This window comes from Crotalus tigris, unplaced genomic scaffold, assembly GCF_016545835.1.
Source record: "Crotalus tigris isolate CLP2741 ecotype Arizona unplaced genomic scaffold, ASM1654583v1 scf7180000023713.2527936, whole genome shotgun sequence".
Classification (NCBI taxonomy): domain Eukaryota; kingdom Metazoa; phylum Chordata; class Lepidosauria; order Squamata; family Viperidae; genus Crotalus; species Crotalus tigris.
In genome coordinates, this window is record NW_024100135.1 from 657888 (window position 1) to 683672 (window position 25785).

Here is a 25785-nt window from a genome sequence, read left to right on the forward strand (position 1 = left end):
ACAAGGGCATGAGTAACCTCTCTCTCCTTCCTTCCTTCCTTCCTTCCTTCCTTCCTTCCTTCCTTCCTTCCTTCCTTCTTCTTCCTTCCCCCTTCAATCTCCTTCCTTTCCCCTTCATCTTCCTTCCTTCTCCATCTCCTTTCCCCTTCAATCTTCCTTCCTTCCTTCCATCTCCATCCCTTCCCCTTCAATCTCTCTCCTTCCTTCCTTCCCCCTTCCATCTCCTTCCTTTCCCCTTCAATCTTCCTTCCTTCCTTCCTTCCTTCCTTCCTTCCTTCCTTCCTTCCTTCCTTCCTTCCTTCCTTCCTTTCCCCTTCCTTTCCTCTTCAATCTTCCTTCTTTCCTTCCTTCCATCTCCATCTCTTCCCCTTCAATCTCTTTCTCCTTCCTTCCTTCCTTCCTTCCTTCCTTCCTTCCTTCCTTCCCTCCTTCCTTCCTTCCTTCCCCCTTCAATCTTCCTTCCTTCCTTCCCTCCCAACATTTTTGAGCAAGGAAGAGTAAGCTTCTCCAGTGAGCATTGCTATATTGTTTTTGTGATTAATCACTATGCTTTAATTATGTTCAATTCGTAACAATGAAAATACACCCTGCATATCAGATATTTACATTACGATTCATAACAGTAGCAAAATTACAGTTATGAAGTAGTAACGAAAATAATTTTATGGTTGGGGGTCACCACAACATGAGGAACTATATTAAAGGGTCGCGGCATTAGGAAGGTTGAGAACCATTGCTCTATAGCCACTAATGGTATAATATTATATCATGCAAAGAAATTTTGACCTTGCAATCGTTGTTTTAATTTTACTAAATAATTCCCAACATATGAAGAGAAATTCTCACTTTTACTGCTGATATTAAAGTGTTCATCAAAAATAAGAAAGTATACCCCAGAAAATGTAATACTACTGATTCTGCTAGTAAAAATAAATGGCAGAAAGACCCATGACATTAAAGAAAACATTTGACAAGTCTATATTTTAACCAAGAACCATACATCTCAAAGGAAAAAAAGGCACTTACCTGTAAAGTTCTGATTCAAGTAGAGTAAGCTGTCGGGCAATTTCTATTGGATGCAAAGTGAGTAGATCAAATGTTTCAGTTTGTCCTTGCCTGCTTATATGCCACTCAATTGGAGGTGGTGAGCTTTCAAAAGTAATATTATGAGTTGGCCCAATGGCTTGCGCTTGCTTTTTCCTATGAATTATCTTTGTGATTGATTCAACCCATTTCTTCATAGCTTTACCTGAGAATAAGTACAGAAATAGCTTTACAGCACCACAGAGCAAGTTCTAAAAATATTATATGCTTATCTTACCCACTGGCCAATTGGTAAAAGAATGCAAGAATTTCAGCTAGCCCAGCACTACAAATGTCCCAAATTAAAATTCCTATTTGCTTAAAAAAGGAAGTGATAGTTTCCAACCTGCTTTTCTGATATATGAAAATGTACATGCAGAAGCATGCATGAACTGGCCATACAAAAAAATAAGTTGGTATCCTATTTCATTTTAATAATCTTCGAATTAAGTTACAAAAAAAATTTCCATAACAAGAAAAAATACCGTGTCACACAGCAGTTCCAATTAAGATAGTGTAATGAGAGAATGAAAGCTTTACACTTCAGTTTCAGGCTTAAAACATAGAAGGCTCTATACTATGAGATTAAGATATGTAAGGCTTACAACATATACATGCTGTCAGGTTCCCTTGTGGTGAAAACAGATTGTCAACTATTTATGGAGGATAGGTCTTCTATTGAATTCCACTCCTCCATGGCTGTGATCTCTGCTCATGTTTTCCTGCTCCAAGTTGAGAGTGTTTTCCAGCTGTTGCCAACTCAAATGTTGTCTGGTTTGCCTGCTTTGCTTAACTTCTTCAGGTAGCCCCATGTACTTGGATTGGCTACTGAGCAGAGTAGCTTTTTACTAAGGTTTGCTACAGCTAATATTGAGAAACAGGAGTCTCAGCAGAAGAGTGCTTGTATGATTTGTCAACTTTGCTTTTTTAATTACTATTTTTCCTTCTACATTTCCCCTGGATTTCTTTTTAAATTATTTTTTAAAATAATTTTTCCAGGGTGGAAGCGGTCATAAAAAGGGTGTTAGTTAATCCTTCTAATTCAAATAACTGATGCAGTAAATGATGAAAATGGTGCAATAGTAGAAAAGTACAGTAGCTAGCTCAGGGAAGATAAATAGTAATTTTAAAAAGCTGGATTTCACACCAGTGATAGTCTATATGTCAGGCAAGTGATTCTACTATGCTACTGAAACTCCTGTTTGTCAGCTATAGCTGCAGCACCTTTTTGAACCAAACTGGAAAGATGCAAAAAAAAAATATTTTAAGTTGGTTGTTTTGCTTTCATATATGTGTATTTTGATGTTTTGATTTTGTTTATATAAATTTAATTCTTTCTCTACAATATTTATTTGTATATCTATACACACACAGAGAAGAGTATCTATGTCAAGTAAGACCCATCAACAGAAAGGAAAGCATTTTCCTAGAATGCTTTTCTAGAATGGAAAGTTGCTAAGACAGAACAGCAAGGAAAATGTCAAATGGAACACTAATAGCTTTGTACACACAGGCTTTTCATAAACAAGCTTATAGTTAAACTGGCATCAGCATAAGAAAGGAGCAGCCTAAGATTGGCACACGTATTTGCTCCTGGCATGTTCCTACATAAATTAAAATATAACGAATCTTAGATCTTTGTTTTGATCAGGGAGATTCCTTTTAAAAACACAATCCTCCTCTCCAGTCAATCAGTCAGTGTATCAATAAATGAAATCCAAGTCAATTTCTAGAGGTTTTTCCTGGTTTATTTTAATTATATATGCTTATATTGAATCATGGGTTATTTTTTCTAATTATGACAGATTATCTGAGGTTGGGCTGATATTTTACGTTAAGATTCCATTATCTAAAATAATTTTAGGTTGATTTTTCTCAAATAAAACTGTTTAATGGATGACCAACAAACCAGGCATAGCTTATTAAAAAAATAAATGTGGAGTATTGGAATACTAACTTCACTGTAATGCTATGTCAAACAGTGAATATATGCTGATATTTTGCTAGCTTCTTCAGGGCAGAAACGCTTACTCTAAAGTTAACAACATAGTTAAATATTAGCATACAGTTATCTCTCATATAACATTAAATGGAATCCATTTTATCAATAAGGAACAGATATGAAAACTACACTCAATGAAAATATGTATTAGATATTTGTAGTCATCAAATACCTCTGACTGTGCCAATAAATTCTTCCAATCGTTGCAAAAGATCTACGTCTCTTTCAAAATCATAAAAATGATGTTCCACCCAGTGTCGACATACATTTAATACTCTGCAACATAAATGATTAAATATTTGAGATCAATATTTATTGAATATATTTTAAACAACACTTACTGGTAGTAGGGCTGCAATTTGTACGTTTGCAACAGATGATACAATGCTAAACTGTAGTATAGATGGAAGGAGCACAGATTTATAAGCACTCAGCTCTGAGCCTGACTGGCCATTCTTTGAAAAGAGTGAGAACAGCAGTCCTTCTAGCATAAGCAATCTCCCGTTCAAGTTCTAACACTTGGGCTAAAAGGCAAGTTTGTGCAACAAGGTGATCATTACCTAACACTACGACTGCCTATTATGCACAAAAAAGGTAGAACTCCCACAGAAAAGTTCTTTTCTAGAGACTGTAATGTAGCATATATTTCCTAATGAAATGAAATGAAATGGAATGGAATTATAACTAAGAAGAGTCAATTTCTGGACTTTCATGAAAAGATTTTCTTTGGAACTATAAAATCATAAATATAAACTTAATATTTATAAGATTCAACAATATCAATCATATGTAAACTGAAAGCAGCAAGATTAAAGTTTGTGAAGACTATGAAGGATCTATTATCATAATGCCCCAAAGTGATTATGTTTTTGCTCATTGCTTTATCCCCTTGTCACAATGAATCATATACTAATCATAACTTTCAAAACTAAGAAATATTCTTCTGTCCAAAAGAAACACACATATTATTAAATTATCTGACAGTTAGGTTATTCAAAAAAAATCATGGAATGCGTATCAGTAAAACAATGTTATAAGAAACCAGTGTTTATGAACAGTGCCCTTATGCACAAATGCAGAGGGAGAAATGGCAACTAACTCTAACAGTATTTTATGTCAGATGAAGTATTGTTGACTTGAATAGGGGAGGATTACCTAGGTTTTAATTCTAAATTTGCAAGAAGTATTATTGTATGAGATTTTCTAATCTGATGAAAAATTTTAATTGAAAATATCATTTTTAATATTAGTGGTCAGACTGGACGATCCAGTTCAAGCAGTCTTGTATTTAATAGTCCAACAACAGATTCTCTAGAACAAGTACCTAATTGTTTTGTAAGTGATGCTGCCAATTTTTTTTTCTAGACTGAATTATTACATACAAATCTTGTAAGATTACTGAGTAAATTGAATTCCTAAAGTGGTAATTAAATTATTAACTTTTTATACATTATATCATCTGTCTCCTAATCAATATAGATGTTTGGTCTCTGCTAAATATGAACTTAAAACTCATCACTGGACTCAAAAGATTCCAGATAATATCTGTGTAATCCCCAACTTTCCTGTTTTGAGGAAAGTTGTTGAGAAAGTGGGCAACAGCTTCAGAGGATCCTGGAGGAAACAGATCCATTTTAGTCTGGGATACAGTAAAAAGATAGCATTGATTGTGCTTGTCAATGACATTTGGTGGCAGAGGGAAGAGATGATACATCCATTCATTCTCAGCAGCTTCCAATACTGTCAATCATAGACTGGCTGGAAAATTGGGAGTCGGGGTCACCAGATTGTTATGGCTCGTCTTCCTTTCTTTGTGGTCAGTATTAATGGGGATGGGGGAGACTGAGAGGGGAGATTGAGCCCAGGACCACTCATTTGTGATAGTCTCAGAGCTTATTCCTCTTGTCCCTTTTGTTTAACATCTATACGAAACTGCTGGATGAGATTGTCTATTTTGGTATCACCAGTAATTTGACAATACCCTATTGTATATCTCAGTCATAGGTGAAGTAATGCTGTTGAGGTCCTGTTCCAGTGTCTAGAGATTATGTGGATTTTTAAGGAGAGAAACAGACTCAGGCTCAATTGTACAAAGTCTGAGTAGCTTAGGATATCTGTACTTTCCATGTTTAGTTTTGTATGAAACTGCACTTTTTTACTTGAGACATGCATGCAACCTGGGGACTTTCAGCTCCTGCTTAAAAAAATGTCAGCTGTAACCAAAACAGTCTTCACATATATTCCTTTCATATAGATTCATTTACAATACAATCTATTCCTGGATTGGGAGGCCCTTCAGACACTCACACCCTAAATGACCTACTGAAAGGACTACTACATATACTACATGGGGATGTCCTTTTGGAAGTTACAGTTGGTCCAGAATGCACATACCACACTATGCCCATCTGATGCCATGGTTTCATAGGCCTTCTGGTGCCTTTCAATTTTAATCAGTGTTATTGATTAGTTCACAAATTAGAGAAGGAATAACTGCTTTCATTGTTGAGAAAGCTTTTGATATGATTTCTTGGAAGGTTTTGGGACATTTTGACTTTTTTTGTGTTTTTCCAGAATCAATTAAACTTGATTAAAATTATGTTTAAATATATTTCAAGAATTCCCTTTGTTCCCCTTTCTTTTAAAATTGTGTTAAGAATCTCTTGCTTAGTCACAAATTCTGAAATCATTAATGGAATTATACCAGAAATCACAGAATATAGGATTCTATTTGTTGTTGAAGATCTGGCAATTGTCACTTACACGCTTACATCAATTTCATTAATATACAAGTCTAGTGTCATGTTAAAACATTTGCCAAACTGCAGTAAATCAGATTCCATACCATGGGTCATGACAAGCATATATTATGATATCTTTCAATATAAAACTAGTAGGCAAATATACTTTGCCTGTCACAATATTATTACTGTGGATCAAGTCAGCTCCGAGGACTCTGACAAAATATAAAAACAATTTACCTCAGACTACTTGACAGTTTAATCAACTTAAGCTTCTGTTATAGAGCCTAAAATCCAGCTGTTGTTGCTGCTTCTGAAGCTTCAGAATGATTAAAGGTATAAAAGAATCTACTGTGATTCCTAAGACAGTAGCTCTTTTAAAAATAAGAAGTTGTTTGAATAACTTCTACAATAATAAAGTTGGATGTCTTGCCCTGGTAAACCATTGGGAGGTTGTTTTAAATAACATGGCATTTTTCTATGATCTAAAAATAATGAGCAAAAAGCTTTGAGTATATTGGACGCTTCAGAGAATGAATGTCTGGTAAAGATCAAGGTTCTTATTGGAGATGCAATTCAGCAGGTGGACATAAATTCATATAGTTTTCTTATTATTGTCACAATTTGAGCAAAAACAAACAGGACAGTTAAAATAATTCTGAATCAATTACTATGTGGAAAATTTGTCTATATTCTTTATTATATTTCTGGAATCTATCAAGACATCAAGAATTGTGGATTTTGGACACCAAGTAGAAACTGATATCAACTTTGCAGCAATGTTTGTTGATAATATACTACTGCTTAATATTTGAATTAGAAAAGAGCAAAAAACACAAACAAGGCTTTTTTTTGTCTAGAAAGGCAATTCTGAAAAGAAAATCTCTGTGCATGAATGCACACATCAATAATCTTTTGGACCCAAATCAATATTTTAAAGATGAGAAACAATTAGGATACAATTTTACATGTTTAATATGGATGCACAAAAGGGTGCTCCATTTCAGGCCTTATGGGCATGGTTTTTGGAAGTTATTTTCTAGGAATGATTTCATCTGTGCAGGATGCAAGCTGACCCCCCCCAATCATTCTCCACTTCAAAATAATTTTTTTTTAAAAAAACTTGACAAAAGCCAGTGAGCTTCGGTGAACTCTCATGTTTAGTTTTTTGTGCATAAAAAAACCCTGCCAGCTCCCAAATTAGTTTTCATTGTCAACTAAAGACCCCTTGAACTCCCCAGAATAGTCGGGAGTTAAGTTGCATAAAAATGTAGTAAATAAATACATTTCAATACTTACCGTAGCTGTACAGGCTGTATATATTCTTTTCTAAATCTTTTTAATTCTGCACTAAGAGGTTGATCTCCATTCTCCATAGCTATACGATCTGCTTCTGTTGGCTCAGGTTCTGGAATTTCAAATCTAATATGGGAGGATGAAGTGAAACTTAAATGTAGCATTTACATATTAATTTAGCAAGATGGAAAATACTAACTGCAACAAACAATACAGAGAAGCATTAACTCAGGAAGTCACAGGGAGTCAAGAAACAGGACCACAACCCAATAGAATTTTAATTCTGAGAGTTAGCACAGATGCAATAATACTAAGTATGTCTCTTTAGCAAAGAAATGGCATTTTAATATTAATTGCAAACATGTGTTTACTTTTGCAAATAATTGAGATATAAATGTATATTTTACTGATTAATAAAATTATGTTATTATTTTACTGATTAAATCTTATATACAAATAGGAAATGTGAAAAACACTAATGATTTATTTAAAACATATGGAGAAATTCAAGTGTACCATGAAAAAAACCCCATGACTTAACATAATGTACTACAGCTTATTGGACAGCTTATTTGACTTATATTGTGATACTGTCTGCAATCTTGCCAATTGTGACCCTTACTGTAGATATTGCTTTATGGGGTTGTTAATTTTTTTATGATATTAAACTTAGGTGAGCTTAAAACAAATAAATAAACTTTGCTCAAATGATATCCAATTTACTTGGCTGATGGAGAAATAATTCATTCTGAGGCTACATGTCACATTAAATTGGGGAAATAACAACTTCTTCTCAAGAATAAGCATTTAAAAAAATCTCAAGAAGGAAAAAAAGTCATAAGGCAGTATTTCAGAAAGAGTCACTCACCTTTCTATCAGGAGACTTAGTAATTCCTGAGGCTTACAAAAAGATCTGTATGTGGTAAGAAATGTTCGAACAAAATTGGGATCTAAAATAGAAAAAGAATGACTTAGGCAGCTTATGAAGACCTGTGATGATAGCAAAAACCATTCACTGTTACACAATGTAATGCAGACCATATAATAGCAACTATGCTTTAATGATGACTGAGGAAACAGGAAAAGGATATTAATTCCTGACAGATTTCAAGAAACAATCCAAGATAAGCAGAAGGATACTCAGTTGAGGACATTCTCACTTAAGGGACATGTTAAGCCAAACTAATGACAAGTAATGGAATTTTCAGAAGATTGATCTTTCCTTAGATTGCCAAGGAACTCAATACAGGAGGCTGAATGTAAAATAGTAAAAATAAAAAGCATGCTTAAAAAGGAAATCACACTTCTTGGTGCAAAAATAGACAACTAGAAGTACTTCTGATGTATTGAACTTTCATCAAGCCCATTTAATATTTCCAATATGAGTTGAACCTGTAAAGGGGCTCAACTGAAAACAAGCAAGAATTGTCTTCAGCCTTCATCTCAGAAGTGGAGCAAGGGCAGAGAACATAATTTCAGAATAAACAATCATTTTAGGAAATATTAAACAATCCGTTTCAAGCTGGAGTAAAAAGGTTGAAGGTACTTTTGCAATGATTGGCAACTCTTGCAGGATTGAATTTAACTTCATCTATTTAATATACTGCATATGGAGAAATCAACTTACTGTTGCTGTCTTTCCTTCCCTAACCAGCATGGAGAGAAAATGATTAGAACAAAGAAAAAAAACCCTTCACCTTATAGCTTATGCATACAATCCTTTTTCATTTAGTTGCTTATATTTCTCATCTTTTTGGAGAGCACTGAAAACATTTTTCCTACCCATGAAAGAAAGATGACCCAAATAGATAGAAACAGTCTTGGTTAATTGAATCCAGTCATGAAGAAGAGAACTTCTCTCAGTTCACTGATCTATGGAAACAGGGCATATTCTGTTTTCCCAGGTCTGCCCACTAACATAAGAATTAATTTCATCTTACTATCTCTTAACACTAGTTTGTTATACTAGTGCATTATAATCAGCCAGTTAGCTTTCACTCAGGATTCTTCAGCATAAGAAGGAAAGGGATGATCAGAGTCATTCAAAGGCCTATTACTGCTCATGGATGGCTAAGAGACATGTGTTAATTCTGCAGTAGAATCAAGAGAAGGACAGGCCATTTGCACACAAATGATAACAAAATGTTACAATTAGATATAATACTTTTTAGGTCAAACATACACACAATCAACCAGGATGCACATCTGTGAGAAATGTCTCTTCAATACAGGCATTTTAAAAGCTATAAAAGACCTTCTAAAAATAATAATCATTCCTGAATGCCTTAACAAAGGAAATTGATGCTATGCTGACGCACATGCATTCAATGTACCAAAACTTATAAATAGAATATCACAACCTTATCAGAGAAAAAAAATTGCAAATATTTTTTTAAAAACTGGAAATATTCACTCAAGAAACAGATGAGCTTATAAAAACAGAGAAGCAGCTTATGTTATACATGCCAGAATTTGAAGAAAGGTGAAACAAGTTTCTGAGTATGAATAAAAAAGCTCTATTATTGTCTACATGGAGTTCATAAGTAATCATCCTGACCTTTTTGTCCCATTAAACCACCATTTTCCATATATTAGTTACAAACAAAATCATGAATGGAATGAAAGAAGGAATTATCACACATCTGTTCTGCAAGGAGCTAAGCTATTGGCTCTCCTCTACCTACCAAATACAAAAGTCAGACCCATTAACATTCAAAAGCAGGATAATGAAGTTCTGGAAATCAAATCCTGGTTTAACCCAAAATGTAGCACATATTGCCATCCTTACATGAAACCAGACACTGCTTCCTCATTCTGGCTTCTTTGGAAGCTTATAACCATAGTTTCTGACCATAATGAAGTATAGTGCTAAACCATAGTTTATTTTAATGATAGATTCCTGAAACAACTAAAGTAGCTGGATCACACATAATCTAAGCATATCCCAAACATACCATGTTTAATGCAATATGAGGTGATGTTTTATGGGATTTTATATTGTGGATTTTTAAAGTTATAATCCATCCAGAGACACTTGGGTGTAAATTGGGCAGCCATATACAATGAATGGATGGACAGACAGACAGAAAGACAGATAGATAGATAAATAGTGTGGAACTAGCCTTGTTACACTGTCTGATCCGATAAGGAGCAGAACAGTAGCAAAAGAGTTAGATGCACAAGGAACAGCACAATTCTACAATCATATAAGCTTCAGACAGTAGTAAGCACTAGGACATGCATCTTCGTAAACACTTGAGTGAAACAGAGTCATGATTTCTTAAAAGTAATCCAATTATTATACTTTATCTGTAGCAGAGATATATATTAGGGCTTAGCCAAACATCTATTTTCAGATTCTTAGTCCAGATTTTAGTAAGTGAAAGGTAATACAATGGAATGCATAAAGCTAGGTATCTGAAAGATTGTAATATCAGCATTTATACTACTAATGATTTGGACCAAAATAGTGTTTGTATAATTTCTGTTATGCCAAGCCATACCAGATGGCCAATGAACAATCAAAAATACTTTTGAAAGGAAGTTCTTCTAGAGAATGGTAATTTCCGGCTTCCACCCATTTATGTGCAAGTGCTGTTCAAACACAATGATGAAATAAATGTTAAAAAACAGAAAGAAAATGTAGGTCATTTGGGGGAAAACTGCCTTGAAAGACTTCACGCAAAGTTTCTGCATAAATAAATAAAAATAAGAGTTTATTTTTTAATAGTAATAGACCTTTTCGCAATACTTCTTTCCTCTACTCCCACTGTCATTTCAAGGATGGAGATGGCATTCTGAGGATTTCTCAGAACAATACTTTGTCTTCTACTTGATGGGAGGCAGGAAGTTGTATTTCGGCCTGCAAGTATCCCCAGATTAGAGGTGAGTAATGTGGGTATGATTAGGATAAAACTGGGCTTTGAACATCTTTGGACCATAGGGGCCAAATATGCCCACATGACCAGCACTATGCTTATCCAAAGAAGATTACAGGAAGACATGATAGCTATTTTTAAATATCTGAAGAATTGTCAGAAAACAGGGCAGAGTTGTTTCAGAAGATAAGAAGTCATCAGTTTAAATTACAAGAAAGCAGACATTATTTGGACATCAAGAAAAAATTATAAAATATAACAACTGTTCCACAACAGAACAGACTGCCAGAGGATGTTGTGACCTTTGCTGGAGGCGTTTCAACTAAGGCATGTTTGATCATCTTTTGAAGATGCTATAATAATAGATTCTTGCACTGAACAGGAGGTTGGACTAGATGATTTCCAAGGTCCACTTGAAGACTTATATTGTGACTGTATGATGATTATCTGAGAAAAATATGACTTTAAAATATGTGAGTCTATTTATATGTAGATATATGCCAACAGAATGAACGTAAATGTAAAAATACAACTGGTTTATCATGAACTACTATGATAACTAATGAAAGATACAGGAGTGATAAGTTCTGAATGTGGGACACATCATTTTGAGCAATCTCAAAAAAATAGAAGCTTGAATTAAGAAGGCACTCACAGCTCACCCATACCTGCTCTAAAATACCTTGTTGCATTTGAATTGTAGCATTAGAGAAACAAAATTATAAAAAAGGATTGAATTACAAAATATTTACATGAATGTGAAATTTAAAGTTGGTTGCTGAATGTAGCAAGAGTGCTACAGACAATATAAGTAAAGCATACAAATGAATAAATGGAATGCTTAGGTATACCATTGAGCAGGGAACAAGATATACTGGTATGCACGATGTTCTTTTCATTGCTTATTTATAAATAAATGTGCAATAAATGTTTTTGGTGTTAACAGATGTGATGGCTGGGAGGTTTTATGCAGGTGATTTCTTTTATAGAAAATGTTAGGGTATATGATCCATAAGGAATATTCTTCTGAAAACTAACATATAAAAAAACCAAGGTTGTGTTTAACAGGAAAAAATGGAATGAACCATTACAAGTCATACCTAACTGTAAAAAAAACTATAATAAATCAATAAATTAATGGGCTTTGTTGTACAGTATTGTTTATTACAATAAGAAAATAAGAAAACAGAGAAATTTTAGGATATGCAAATGTTGGTAAAAAGATACTGTAATGGGCAGCATATTGTCTGTTGCAGGAAATAAATATTTATCAAATGAGAATTGGGTACAAAAATGAGTGACCACTATAAAAAAAATTCATTAGATGGTTGGCATTCAGAGACAATGAATGAAGATCAGATCACAAAACAAATACACAGAAGAATGAACAGGTGGAGAAGAAAGGGAAGACCAAAAAAACTGAAGTGATGAAATTGCAATTGAAATGCAGAAAAATGAAGAGTAAAAAACCAAAGAAAAGCAATGTATGAAGCAGCATATAGACAGATCAAAAACAAAGACAAAAAGGCACAAAGGTGAAGAAAATTGGTGTAAACTAGTTTTACTATGATTCCTTTTCCTTTCTTTTTCAATTGCATGTTTTAATTTCTTTGGCTTACTATTTCTTATTCCTTTTTGTATTTGATAGCTTAAGTTGCCCCTTCCAATTCCAATTTCTTTTTCTTTTGAGGGAAATATTTTCAGCCTTCAATTTTCAGAATATAAACAAATATGTTAACAGATGGGCTAGCCTAACATGCTATTTATAGTTAGAGGATATATTTCCTTAAAAATTGGCACTCAATTTTATCAGTCAGTGTGGTTCAGATATAACCATGCCAAAACTCCTGGGAATTTTAAACAGACATATGCAAAGGGAACATGGTAGAAGAGGCAAGGGGGGGGGGGCAATAGCATAAGGATTTATGGCTAGTGGAGAAAGACAGGAGGTTGCAGCCAGGACTGGAAACAAGAGAGGGTGACAGGATAAGACAGAAAAATGATTCAAAAAGCAGAACGACAAGATACTGGAGTTTGTTCCTGATGGAAAGGACCAGAGGCAACAACATGTAGAGGCAAAGAGGCACCAAGTTACTGGTGAGCAACAGAATTAAGGAAAAGAGATCTCTAGGGTCATAGCTGGGCTTCTGCTATGGGAGAGGGCAGCTTTGACACAAGCAATTGTGATCTTATGCTCAAAGGTTTTTAGATGATCTGAATCAAGTGACCCAGGAAATACAGCTTTACTGCAGTCATTTATTGCAGTCTTACAGTATCATCTTTACAAAATATTAAATATAAATAATTATTTAACAACATTGTGGGTTGCAGCATATTATTACAAAATCATTTTACTGGAATATAGGATTCCTTTTTTGGAAAATATTTTAAGCTACATTGCGGGCTGCAGTCCTGAAGACTACAAACAGAATGAATATTTAATGCCTGTTTATGTCTCCGACAGTCTCACAACTTAACAAACGGTGGTAGTACTTTATTATTATTTCATTGATCTCAATGCTTCTTTATATTTTAATGCAAAATTAAATGATCCAGCATCTAAGGCATAGAAGCCGAGCAATTTTACTTTGGTAACATGTTCTTAAAATTAAGAAGATGGCCAACAAAGCATATAAAACCTATTTAAGGTACAAGGTAAAGAAGAGATTTGATGTCTTTTTGTACCTGTATCCTTTGACCTTGTGAACGGGCTGGTACCGTTTTTTATTATTATTCTTTATGGGATGGCCTCAACCTGTTTTGCCTTTACTTTTATTGAAGGGATTCTTTTTATGTTTTGATTTGCTAGCCCCTTAGAGCCTTTAGGAATATCTAGCAAGTAAAATTAAATCAAATCCAACCTTTCTGGTTCTACTGGTATACAGAGACAATTAAAAAATAACTCAGATATTTTAAAGATTTGAAAAGATTCCTTACCAGCATACATGTGGAATGTAAGTCTCTCAATCAGTTTGACAACAGTTCCTGCCTTAATAATTGGGATTCCAGATTTGGGCTGCATGTTTTCTTCAAAAACAATATTTTCAGTAGAATCAGGTTCTGCAAATCTATATAGCTCAGGACTTGGAAATCTCATCTGCTCCTCTTTCTCTTCTTGCAACATTGTTACATCTAACATACGTTCTAGGGTACTTCTGTACTGTAAAGAGATCAAGGCTGCCATCCAGTTGTTCTTCTCTTCAGCTGATTTAGCAGCAAAAATAACACTGTTCTCATCTTTTAAAATGATTTCAAAAGCATGCTTGTACTCGTTAGTGTTATCTTTATCATTGATCTGTACCTTTCGCATAAGAAATTTCTCTTTCAGACGATATTCTGCATTGCTAGCACCAGGCAGTCTTGGCTGGCCATGATTTGATTTACAGCAGATCATGAGACCATCAAAGAGAAATATATGTCTTTCATGTTTGGCACCCACACGTGTGAGAGTTCCTTCCATAATAAACTCATTGCAGCACTGTCCAATATCTTTTCCTTCCCAGCCATCAATATTCTTTTGGATCTCATTCATCTTCTTGATTGCTAGCTGCTTCCCCTTCATTTGTTGACTATAGAATCGGCATGCAGATTCACTTTGAAAGAGGAGCAAGATGATATTTATTTATACAGTAACAATCAAATATTTAGCAGAAAAATAACATGTTTGTTGACAAGTAATGTGGAGAAGAGTTTAATAAGATCTAAAAGATGATAGAAAAGAACTCAGCAAGTTAGCTTCAACTCTATGCAAACAAATTCAGATCTGAAAGTGCTGTCATACTTAAAGATGTAATTGACAAATCCAGTCAGATTCCAGTCAGTCAGACATATTTAAACCGTCAAGTAGCAATTAATACTTTATTAACAAGTAAAAAAATATGAACATTACTTTCCATTCTTATGTATTACAATCACCACATGCCCTACACTATTACTGAATGAGTACGAAAGATGGTTAAATGCTCTAAATTAATCTGCAAGATATTTTTGTTTGGCTAATAGTTAATACAAACCATTTTTTCTTTCTGCTTACCAGTAGAGTCTCAAGATGCATTTACTAGAAGCATGAAGGCAAACACACATACACCTTTAAAACAATAGCTATCCGGACTTTGATGTCACTTCCTCTGAAAAATCATATTGTTGCAAACTACTTTGTTCGTTGTTTACTAAGAAAGGAAACTGAGAAATCCAGATTTATAGCATAGTGCTCCAGGACTAAAAAGTAAGAAGAAAACAGAAGTACGTTTACCTAAGCCTTCTCTTTGCAAGACTTTTGGAGCAAATTCTTTCCATACTACTCTGAAGATTAAGTAGGGCTGTAATAGCTTGCTTCAAGCACTCTTTATCCTCTTCATCTTCACTCTTCTCCTCTAATTGCTACGAACAGGAGGAGAATAATTTATACGAGTATAAAACCTTACAGATCAGTTATTATCTTTCAGAGGAAAGCATTTCTTTTTGATGCAGTTATACTTGTGATAATCTAACAAATAATAATAATGCTAAGAGAGGAAAGGGACAATTTATCTACGTAAAATTTCCTGGTGTTTACATGGAAAAAATCAATATTCTTCGCACAACACTGCCAGATACTGCCTTAAGAATGGATAAAAAATGAGCAAAACCTTCACTATGCCAATTCCTTTTTGGCTCTCTGGCTCAAAACAATAATCAGTTTGAGGAGGTGGGACTTACTGGAAGTGAAAGATAATTTTGACTAGGAAAAGAAGTGGAAGTGGCGGTGTGAAGGGGGTAGGAAGGAGAAGACAACAGCACTGAAATCCTCTCAATTCACTTTGCTTTGGATCTTTTTTTCAAAATAATAATTTTATTAATAGTTATATTGATAAAAATATACCAATGAAAAAATAAAAAAAATAAAAAATAGAAGTTGCAGAAAGAAAAAAGAAATAGAAAAAGAACTGTATAAAGAAATGACTCATGATTCAGAAGATTCATAACAAATATAAATAACTTTACTAACTTATCACCTTTTCTTAAAATACAACAAATAATCTTTTCTTCCCATGAAAAGATTATTTGTAAGCAAATCCCTAAAACCTTGCAATTTCAGTTCCGATCAGCAAAAGATCATTAAAAATCATCAGAGGCAACATACGAATCTTAATCTTGATCCAAGCAACTTTATATTCCTTAATTTTACTTTTAATAATCTTGATCTTTAGTCCTTTCAAATCATGTCCTAGAACTTGATTTCTTTTCATTTTTTGCCCTTCTCACAAAATTCTTCAAAGGTTTAACTCTTCTGTAAATCCAATATAGCAAAATTATCCAGGTTAGTCTCCTGATTTATTAGTTATATATCCTTTTTCATTATTAAGATATCAGCTAGTTTCTTTTGTATGTTGATCCTTTTCCACATTATTTTTGTAGTTTGTCATTTTTAAATCCACTTTCAGATCAGTCTCAGTTTTGTACAGTAAAACATGTTCCTCTTCCATAATATCTTTTATGGAGACAGTATATCTATAGAGGTAGACAACTCTTAAAATTAACTTCTGGATCCTTTGTTGAGGATCAATATGTCAAATGTTAAAATATTTTGCCCCATTCTGTATTAGTAAATTAAATTTAAGTGTTATTCTCCCTTAATTGTAATATTTACTTCCTTCTAGTTCCCTCTAGTATTCAACATTCAGAGTCCCATCCTATCATGTTTTTTTCTCTCTAAAAGAATTCAAAACAAAAGCATTTCCCACCAGATTATTATAATTAATTCCAAATCTTATTTCAAACTGTCGGGACCCTTAGTCTGTTTGTAACTTTCCAAAACAAAGCTATCACCTTTTTGCTGCTTATTAAAAAAAATAGGTCTTAAAAACTTATTTTGCTGAAAATTGAAGGAAACTCATCAGTTTTCCTAGTTTGTGATCCAAAGATTCTTAATAGGTAAAAAACAATTCACAGGCAATTTCCAAAACTGATTAGAAAAAAAACTTTGTAACTTCTGAAGGTGCCAATTATGGTTTGAACAACACGGCTATTTGTTGTCTCCCAGAACTCTAAACCAGAGGCCCCCAATCTTTTGGGCACCAGGGTCCGGTTCTGTGGAGAAAGATTTTTCCTCATGGAAAAGGAAGTGTGGTTTTGCATGCTGCCTGCATCCAGCAGATGGGGCTTCAGTTGTTTGCACGACCCGGTTGCTGGTATTCCTCGGCCCCTACTCTAAACTGACCGGAGGCAGCTATCTTGCAGTCTCATCACAAGGAGCAATTGTCTGGAACACAAGTAGGCAATTTCAAGTCCTCTCTTTCTCCAGAAAGGAATTAGGAAGACCCAGTCTACCTGCCAGCCTTCCATTCTGCCAATCCTTGGTTCTGCTTTTGCATTTCTTCCCTGCAAGTCCACCTTACTTTGGATCTTCACAAACCTAGCAGCTTTTCTGCAGATGGTTATGTGTTTAAAAGGATTACTGTAAATATTATTTTTACTAACTGCAACAGAAGAAATTCAGAGCAGTGATATTTATCTTATGAGGAATTAAAAAAGGCAAGCAGGAGAATTTTGAAGCCTACACATGGTCTGCCTAGCAGACATCTCCTAAATAAATTATGACATGAGATTTTTTTTTAAAATATGTCTTTGTTTTTGAAATAAACACTCTAATCAACAGTACAAAGTACTATGCATCAACACTAATTAGTACTTAAATAAGAAAACTACAAAAGTACCAAACAAATTTTAAAATAAAGTATAATTAGATTTATAGTATACTATTTATTTTTGTTACATGTGGATTTTTTTAGTTTCAACATGGAAAAGAAATGGTGTAAAACTGCTAGAGTAAGAGCAGGAAGATTTAGTGCTGTGAATGACTTTGGGCCAGTCATCTTCTCTTAGCACAATCTATTTCACAGAGTGGATGTTTTTAAATAAAAATGGGAAAGGGTCTTATGTATTCTTGGCTGAATCTAAATTAAATAAGAAACAAACCCTGAGTTTATAAGACTGATAAAGTAACACTTAGCAAATGTTGAAGTCTTTAAGCAAAAATAGTTTTCTTTACATTTTAGTTAACATGATACAAATCATTATGAAAAACAGCCACTTAAATTCTTCTTCCTCATTCCCTAGTTTATGAACTCTGCCACTGAACTGGCAGTATCACGCTCAAAATACATATTGAAATTCCTGAAAATGGAGAACTTCTTTAGGGATATACCTCTGATAGTTTATTGAAAACCTCATAAATATTAAATTGAATTATTTTTTCTTACCTTTAAAAGTTCAAAATAGTGAAGACAATGGTAAACAGGAACTAGAAGTAGCCTAGGTAAAACATACTGAACAGCTTCTTTAAAACCATATCCAATTGACTGGAAATTAAAAAAAAGTATTTCAGTATTACAAGTAAGTCTTACGATACCTACAATATCCATTATATAAATGTATTACTTAACATACCTGCAAATAGAAGGCTGCTCCAGGCTTTGATAATTGGCTAAGAAAATGATCATGAAAGCCAGTCCGTAAACTATCTTGAGTGTATGTTTCATAAGGATCAAATGCTAGTTCCTAAAGAAAGGTTTGAAGGATATTTCAACTATCTCATTGCTTCAAATGTTCATGTCAACATACATTTAAACATTCATGAATCTACCGCATTTCCCTGAAAATAAGACCCAGTCTTATATTTTTTTTGCCTCCAAAAGAGGCAGTAAATCTTATTTTGGGGGATGTCTTATTTTTTCCCCCGAAACCTGCCTCGCCTCGTAGCGACGGCACCAACAGTCCTGTCCAGCAGGAGGCTGCATGGCTGCCGGCCCACTTCTGCGGTCACTCGGTGCAACAAAAGTCTCCATTTGACTTAACTCTGCTTATAAAGGAAATCCAAATGTTTGTTGGAATGGTTTAAAGAATTATATACCGATTTTTAGAAAAAAAATTTCCTTTGAAAAATATAACTTGTTTATATATTTATCGAATAGTCTGCCCAAAATTAATTTGGGATTAAGTGGCTAAAATAAATTTAAAAAAATGATTTTTCTCATTCTCTCCCACTTTAGAAGCTCCCACCATCAGGTGGAAATAATTTGTTTTTATGTTTTCAGAAGTTGTTAAAAGTTTCAATAAAAGAAAATTGGAATAAATTACAATAGTAGTTAAAACAGCAGAAATTAAAATTGGAAGAAATAGAATGAAAAATTACAAATATCTTTTTCCTATTACCAGAATAGTGGTATGTGTGCCAAATAGATCTCTATAGGATCTGGAAATGGGTCTCCTGGGGAAAATGGGTGGTTTCTAAATTTGATAGATAAATACAGGTAGTTCTTGCTTAACAACTATTTGTTCAGCAACTGCTCAAAGTTACGGCGGCACTGAATGAATTATACTAATGCCTGGTTCCTGAAGTTACGATCGTTGAAGCATCCCTGAGACATATGATCAAAATTTGACTACTTGGCAGTTTACTTACACTAATGACCGCAGAGACACTTTAAATCCTCTCACCTTCCCTATCGTTTCCCATCTCTGAAGTAAAGCCCTAGGAGTTTCATCACCTAGCTGCTACTTGCCCTTGAGCCTCTACTTCAGTCCCAGTGCTGTCACAGCCAAGGAGTGCCACCTCAAGCCCCACCGGGCTAGTTATCCCAGTGCCAAGACCCGGCCACCCTATGGCCTGCACATGATTTGAAGAACAGCAGGCACAATCTTCTCATGATGGTTGGAAGGTCTTATAAGTTTTCTGAAAGCTTTATAAAGCATTGTGAGAATGGTGCGAGTGGCCTTGGGCAGAAGGCCTAGCATGGTCAGCAGCTGCCTTGCGTAGGGCCAGGTGTGACTTGTTAGCACCAGCAGTAAGATAGTGAAGGTGGGTGTGGCAGGGCCTATAGAATGCAAGGAAGTGGGAACAGCTGTTGCTTTCTGCTGTGATGTCTGGGCATGGCACGGGGCTTGAAACGGCACTCCTTGTTGGTTCTGGAGGCTCTCAGGCTAAAGTAGAGGCCCAGCGGGGGGAATTGTTACCTGAGACTGCTGAAGACCCCAGGCCTCTTCTTTGGCTCGAACACCAAGCTATTCTATTGTGCAGGAAAGCCAAAAGGGCAGAGTTGAGGGTGGGAGATACCATCATAACTCAAGGACTACCTGTACTAATCTTCAAGCCAACATAAATATAGCTCCTCTTTAGGATCTATACATTCAAGAGGTCATTCCAGAGAAAGGTAGGGGCTTCAACTGTATTCCCTTTCTCTTGAACTCTCCATCAATTTGGACAAATGTCAGGAAAGGGCTTTAGGTCTAAAAAGTAATGAGATATTATGGTATTATTGTACAATATTATTGTATGATTACATTATTCAGTTTGCCTCAGTAGCTTAGCCATGTGTTTGTACTAACTGAAATTTAGTTATACACCATAGTAAACGAAATAGGATGGCACTAAGACTTAACTGCAGAACTCTATGCTCAACACCTAGCTTCATCAAATGACTGAAGGCTTCATAAAATCTAGGAAAATCAACATGATCACACCTCTTTTGTCTTTCATATAGCAAAAATTATTCCAGAAGGCAACCAAGACTGAATACCTAAAACAAACACTGGATTAAAAAGTTTAACTTAGAGTATCTAAAAGTAATCAACCACTGTTTGACTGAAGCATCTTCAGCATCTGTTAATAGTGTTGGAAAAAAGTTTAATTGAAGATTCAACTTAAAGATAATCTTATTAATTTCTAAATCAGATTAATCGTCAAGCTGAATCAGCTACCTTCAAATCTATTCAATAGCTTTTGCATGTCAAAGATTATTTTCTCTAAACAAAATCAATGTTTTGTATAAAACCAAAACTAATCCATAAACCCGACAACATTTTTTTTGTGAAAATACAACTGTAGGCCACACAATTTGCTAATTACAGTTAAAAAAACATAGCAATGTCATACTTCAATCCTGAGGCAAAAAAAAACGGCTGACAACATGGCATTACATTTTTTTTAAAGATGCATGATATACCCAAGTCAAAAATACAGGAAAATAGAGCATAGTAGCCCATTCATAAACAATGTTACCTACCTCAGCTAAATCTTCAAAACAGCTTCCTACTAATGGATGGGGACTGCCTTCATCAGTCATTTCTACTGTATCTTCAATATGGCCTAGCAACTTCACACTAAGTTCATGAATGTCTGATACTCGGCTGAATATATTTTCTACATCCTGCAAAACAAATATATTGGTAAATAATATATAGAAGTAGGAATTGAGATATTTAAATACTAAATATGTTGATCATGGGACATCCTACATAGAAAATAATGAAACAGTATTCCACGCCATGGACCTCCATAGCCAACTTCCATTACTTATCTCATTACTCTATATTTAGACTGCACAGACACTTTTCCACCTTAGGCACAAGGCTCTTAAGATTCTCTTCTTTAATTAGATTTGAAGAAAGTGATTTATGACAAGTCCTCTCACTTAGGACCGTCGCAGTGTCCCTGCAATCACTTCTACTTATGGCAACGGCAGCATTTCAGTGGGGAAAACTGGGTTCACTTAATAACCACAGCCCCCCCAGCAAAAAAAAAATCAGCTGGGATACATGACCACATTGCTTAGTGATGGAAGTTGCAATCCCAACTGTGGTCATAAATCAAGAATAGTCTGTACGGAGAAATACAAAATATTCAAATGCTTTATTTTACAGGGGGTGGGGTGGCGGTTGTGAAAGTTACAACATTTCATAGACTGTTGTTATTTGTACAGATTCAGTTTTATTTCTTTGCTACATTACATATTAGCAAATTAATATTACATCTAGACTGCTTTTTTACTGTATCTATAAAAATTACAGTAATTAAGTGTGTATATATTATGCACACACATATAATGTAGAATAGATTTGAATGGCCTAATTTATTGGAAATTTTTATGTTTTAATGTTAATTGCATTCTTGTTTGTATTTATAGCCATTTTGGGCAGGAAATTGCCTCAAAAGGAAGCTCACCATAATATTTACAAGATTCAATTGGCCCCTAGTATTAAAAATCTAAATTACTATTCATAAAATGATATAATGATGTGTAACTTGGAAGGGTCAGTCAGGTCCAGAAATATTGGGACATCGCCACAATTCAAACATATTTGGCTCTATACACCACCACAATGGAGTTGGAATGAAACAAACACAATGTGCTTTAATTGCAGACTGTCAGCTTTAATTTGAGGGTATGTACATCCAACTCAGGTGAACGGGGTAGGACTTACAGCAGTTTGCATATGTGCCTCCCACTTGTTAAGGGACCAAAGGTAATGGGACAATTGGCTTCTCAGCTGTTTCATGGCCAGGTGTGTGATATTCCCTCATTACCCCAATTACAATGTGCAGATAAAAGGCCCAGAGTTCATTTCAAGTGTGCTAATTGCATTTGGAATCTGTTGCTGTCAACTCTCAAGATGAGATCCAAAGAGCTGTCACTATCAGTGAAGCAAGCCATCATTAGGCTGAAGAAACAAAACAAACCCATCAGAGAGATAGCAAGAACATTAGGCGTGGCCAAAACAACTGTTTGGAACATTCTCAAAAAGAAGGAACGCACCGGTGAGCTCAGCAACACCAAAAGACCCGGGAGACTACGGAAAACAACTGTGGTGGATGACCGAAGAATTCTTTCCCTGGTGAAGAAAACACCCTTCACAACAGTTGGCCAGATCAAGAACACTCTCCAGGAGGTAGGTGTATGTGTGTCAAAGTCAACGATCAAGAGAAGACTTCACCAGAGTCAATACAGAAGGTTCACCACAAGATGTAAACCATTGGTGAGCCTCAAAAACAGGAAGGCCAGATTAGAGTTTGCCAAACAACATCTAACAAAGCCTTCACAGTTCTGGAACAAAATCCTATGGACAGATGAGACCAAGATCAACTTGTACCAGAGTGATGGGAAGAGAAGAGTACGGAGAAGGAAAGAAACTGCTCATGATCCTAAGCATACCACCTCATCAGTGAAGCATGGTGATGGTAGTGTCATGGCGTGGGCATGTATGGCTGTCAATGGAACTGGTTCTCTTGTATTTATTGATGATGTGACTGCTGACAAAAGCAGCAGGATGAATTCTGAAGTATTTCGGGCAATATTATCTGCTCACATTCAGCCAAATGCTGCAGAACTCATTGGACGGCGCTTCACAGTGCAGATGGACAATGACCCAAAGCATACTGCAAAAGCAACCAAAGAGTTTGTGAAGGGACAGAAGTGGAATGTTATGCAATGGCCAGGTCAATCACCTGACCTGAATCCCATTGAGCATGCATTTCACTTGCTGAAGACAAAACTGAAGGGAAAATGCCCCAAGAACAAGCAGGAACTGAAGACAGTTGCAGTAGAGGCCTGGCAGAGCATCACCAGGGATGAAACTCAGCGTCTGGTGATGTCTGTGCATTCCAGACTTCAGGCTGTGATCGACTGCAAAGGATTTGCAACCAAGTATTAAGAAGGGAAAGTTTGATTTATGATTATTATTCTGTCCCATTACCTTTGGTCCCTTAACAAGTGGGAGGCACATATGCAAACTGCTGTTAAGTCCTACCCCGTTCACCTGAGTTGGATGTACATACCCTCAAATTAAAGCTGACAGTCTGCAGTTAAAGCACATTGTGTTTGTTTCATTCCAACTCCATTATGGTGGTGTATAGAGCCAAAGATGTTCGAATTGTGTCAATGTCCCAATATTTCTGGACCTGACTGTACAACCATTCATTTAGGGACCATTTGAAGTTACAAAGGCACTGAAAAAAGGTTTATGACCGTTTTTCACATAACCACTGCAGCATCCCCATGGCTACATGATCAAAATTCAGATGCTTGGCAACTGATCCATATTTATGACAATTGCCATGTTCCGAGATCATGTGATCACCTTTTGTAATCTTCTGACATGACAAGCAAAGTCAATGGGGAAGCCAGATTCACTTAACAACCGTGTTACTAACTTAACAACTGCAGTGATGCACTTAACAACTGTGGCAAGAAAGGTCATAAAATGGAGCAAAAGTCATTTAACAACTGTCTCACTTACCAACAGAAATTTTGGGTTCAACTGTGGTCATAAGTCAAGGACTACCTGTACCAACAGTTATATGTGCCGTGGGGGCAATCCCAAAACAACTAGAACACTACAGCTGTTCTACTTTTATTTGCAGGTCTTTGAATTCTGTGATTTTTTCTAGTTCTTTCTTTTCTATTTTCCTGCCTCCAGGTACTGCAGTGTCCACTAGCCAGACTTGTTTGTTTTTCTTATTAACAATTGTTAAGTCTGGAGTAAAATGTGATAGGTACCTATCTGTTTGAATTCAAAAGTCCAGAGCAATTTAATTTCTTCATTTTCTATTACTTTGTTTATTTTGTGGTCCCACCAGTTACTTGCAGGTAAGTGGTATTTCTTGCAGATATTTTAATAAACCATTGTTGCTATGCCTTTGTTTGTAGCCAGTCTACCACTTTCAGTTACCATCTTGAATAGTTTAATATTATTCACTATTTGCCTAGTTCACTGCCAAGCCTAGATTATTTATGAACAAAATAAATTCCAACAGAGCCCTGAAGGACTCTTCTTCCTTATCTTTACCATCAAAATGTCTTTTTGAAGGGTTTTTTGGAGGCTTTTGTTTTTACTTTATAGTCTTTCTATTTTTTAACAAAGGAGAAAAATCCTCTTATGATATGAAGGCTATTTAAAAACATTTGATGATGGTTTTTATCTATTTGTATGTTCAAAATGTTTTTAATAATGTCAGTAGGATCACCTCATCCTCATTTCTGTTGAAACTCTCAAGGAATTCTAGAAGCTTGATTAGACTTTTAGAAGGTTAAACTGGTGACTATATCTTAGTTCTAGAAGAAAGTTGGCATACATATAGAATAAGGTATGTTGCATATATGTAGATAACCAACAGAATTTGGGGCTCGAGTGGTTATACTGGTATTATAATCTTAAAGGCATATATATATTTAGAACAAGTGTGCATTTGATTTTAAGATACTATGCTCATTATGTTTTCTCCTAATCAAGCCCTCTAATAAAACACTTTTCCTAAATAATACTAACAATATATATAAAAATAAATTCAAGATACTTACATGACCTGAAAACAATTTTGGATTGGTAATAAAAGGTTCTCTAAAAACTTTTATTATGAGATTCAGTTCCCTTATGTATTGACGAACTTCTGCCATGAATGACTTTACAAGATCATAATAGGTTTGTTCTCCTGATGTGGAAGGTTCCTCATCAGATAACGTCAGGGTACTAATATCTTCTACATCTTGATGAAACATATCCATCAACACCTGTTTGAAAAAGAGGAAGATTTTAATATCATATATCAAAAAGATAACATATTGTACTGTCAGTGTGGAAATAACACAATATATAAGCAAGTACTACTTGCCTGATAATCATTGGCAGAAGGAAAATTCTTACGATCAACGATGATTCCTTACTTTAAGTAAGCTTAACAACTCGTGGATATTTCATCACAATCTCATTTGACACTTAAGAAAGCAGTTAATTATACAGAATTGTGCAACAGTCAGAATCTCAAGATTCTGTTACAGAATTTCATTCAGAAATACTGATCAGTGCACCAATATCATGAACCACCAACTAAACAATGGAAAGTGCAAAGGAGATGTTCATTATTTCCTCTTTAAGCTGAAAGACCTAGATATTAGCATGAAAGATGAAGCTAACAGAAACAAATGAGAATTCAATTTCTTATTTCTCAGAAACCCATGCCCATGTCTAAATT

At 35.1% G+C, this 25785-nt stretch overlaps 1 protein-coding gene across 3 annotated transcripts in view; it reads right to left on the minus strand.

The window, feature by feature from the left end:
• SOS1 (SOS Ras/Rac guanine nucleotide exchange factor 1) overlaps positions 1–25785 on the minus strand; it is a 55814-nt gene that overhangs the window by 18173 nt on the left and 11856 nt on the right. For all 3 annotated transcript variants that reach the window (XM_039320867.1, XM_039320868.1, XM_039320869.1), the window contains 10 exons: positions 25115–25324; positions 21044–21187; positions 18429–18539; positions 18242–18340; positions 15253–15380; positions 13938–14593; positions 7991–8072; positions 7126–7248; positions 3258–3361; positions 1027–1249 (listed from right to left, as the gene is read on the minus strand). In XM_039320867.1, the coding sequence (XP_039176801.1) occupies positions 1027–1249; positions 3258–3361; positions 7126–7248; positions 7991–8072; positions 13938–14593; positions 15253–15380; positions 18242–18340; positions 18429–18539; positions 21044–21187; positions 25115–25324 (1880 nt within the window). The remainder of the gene's footprint in view (positions 1–1026; positions 1250–3257; positions 3362–7125; positions 7249–7990; positions 8073–13937; positions 14594–15252; positions 15381–18241; positions 18341–18428; positions 18540–21043; positions 21188–25114; positions 25325–25785) is intronic.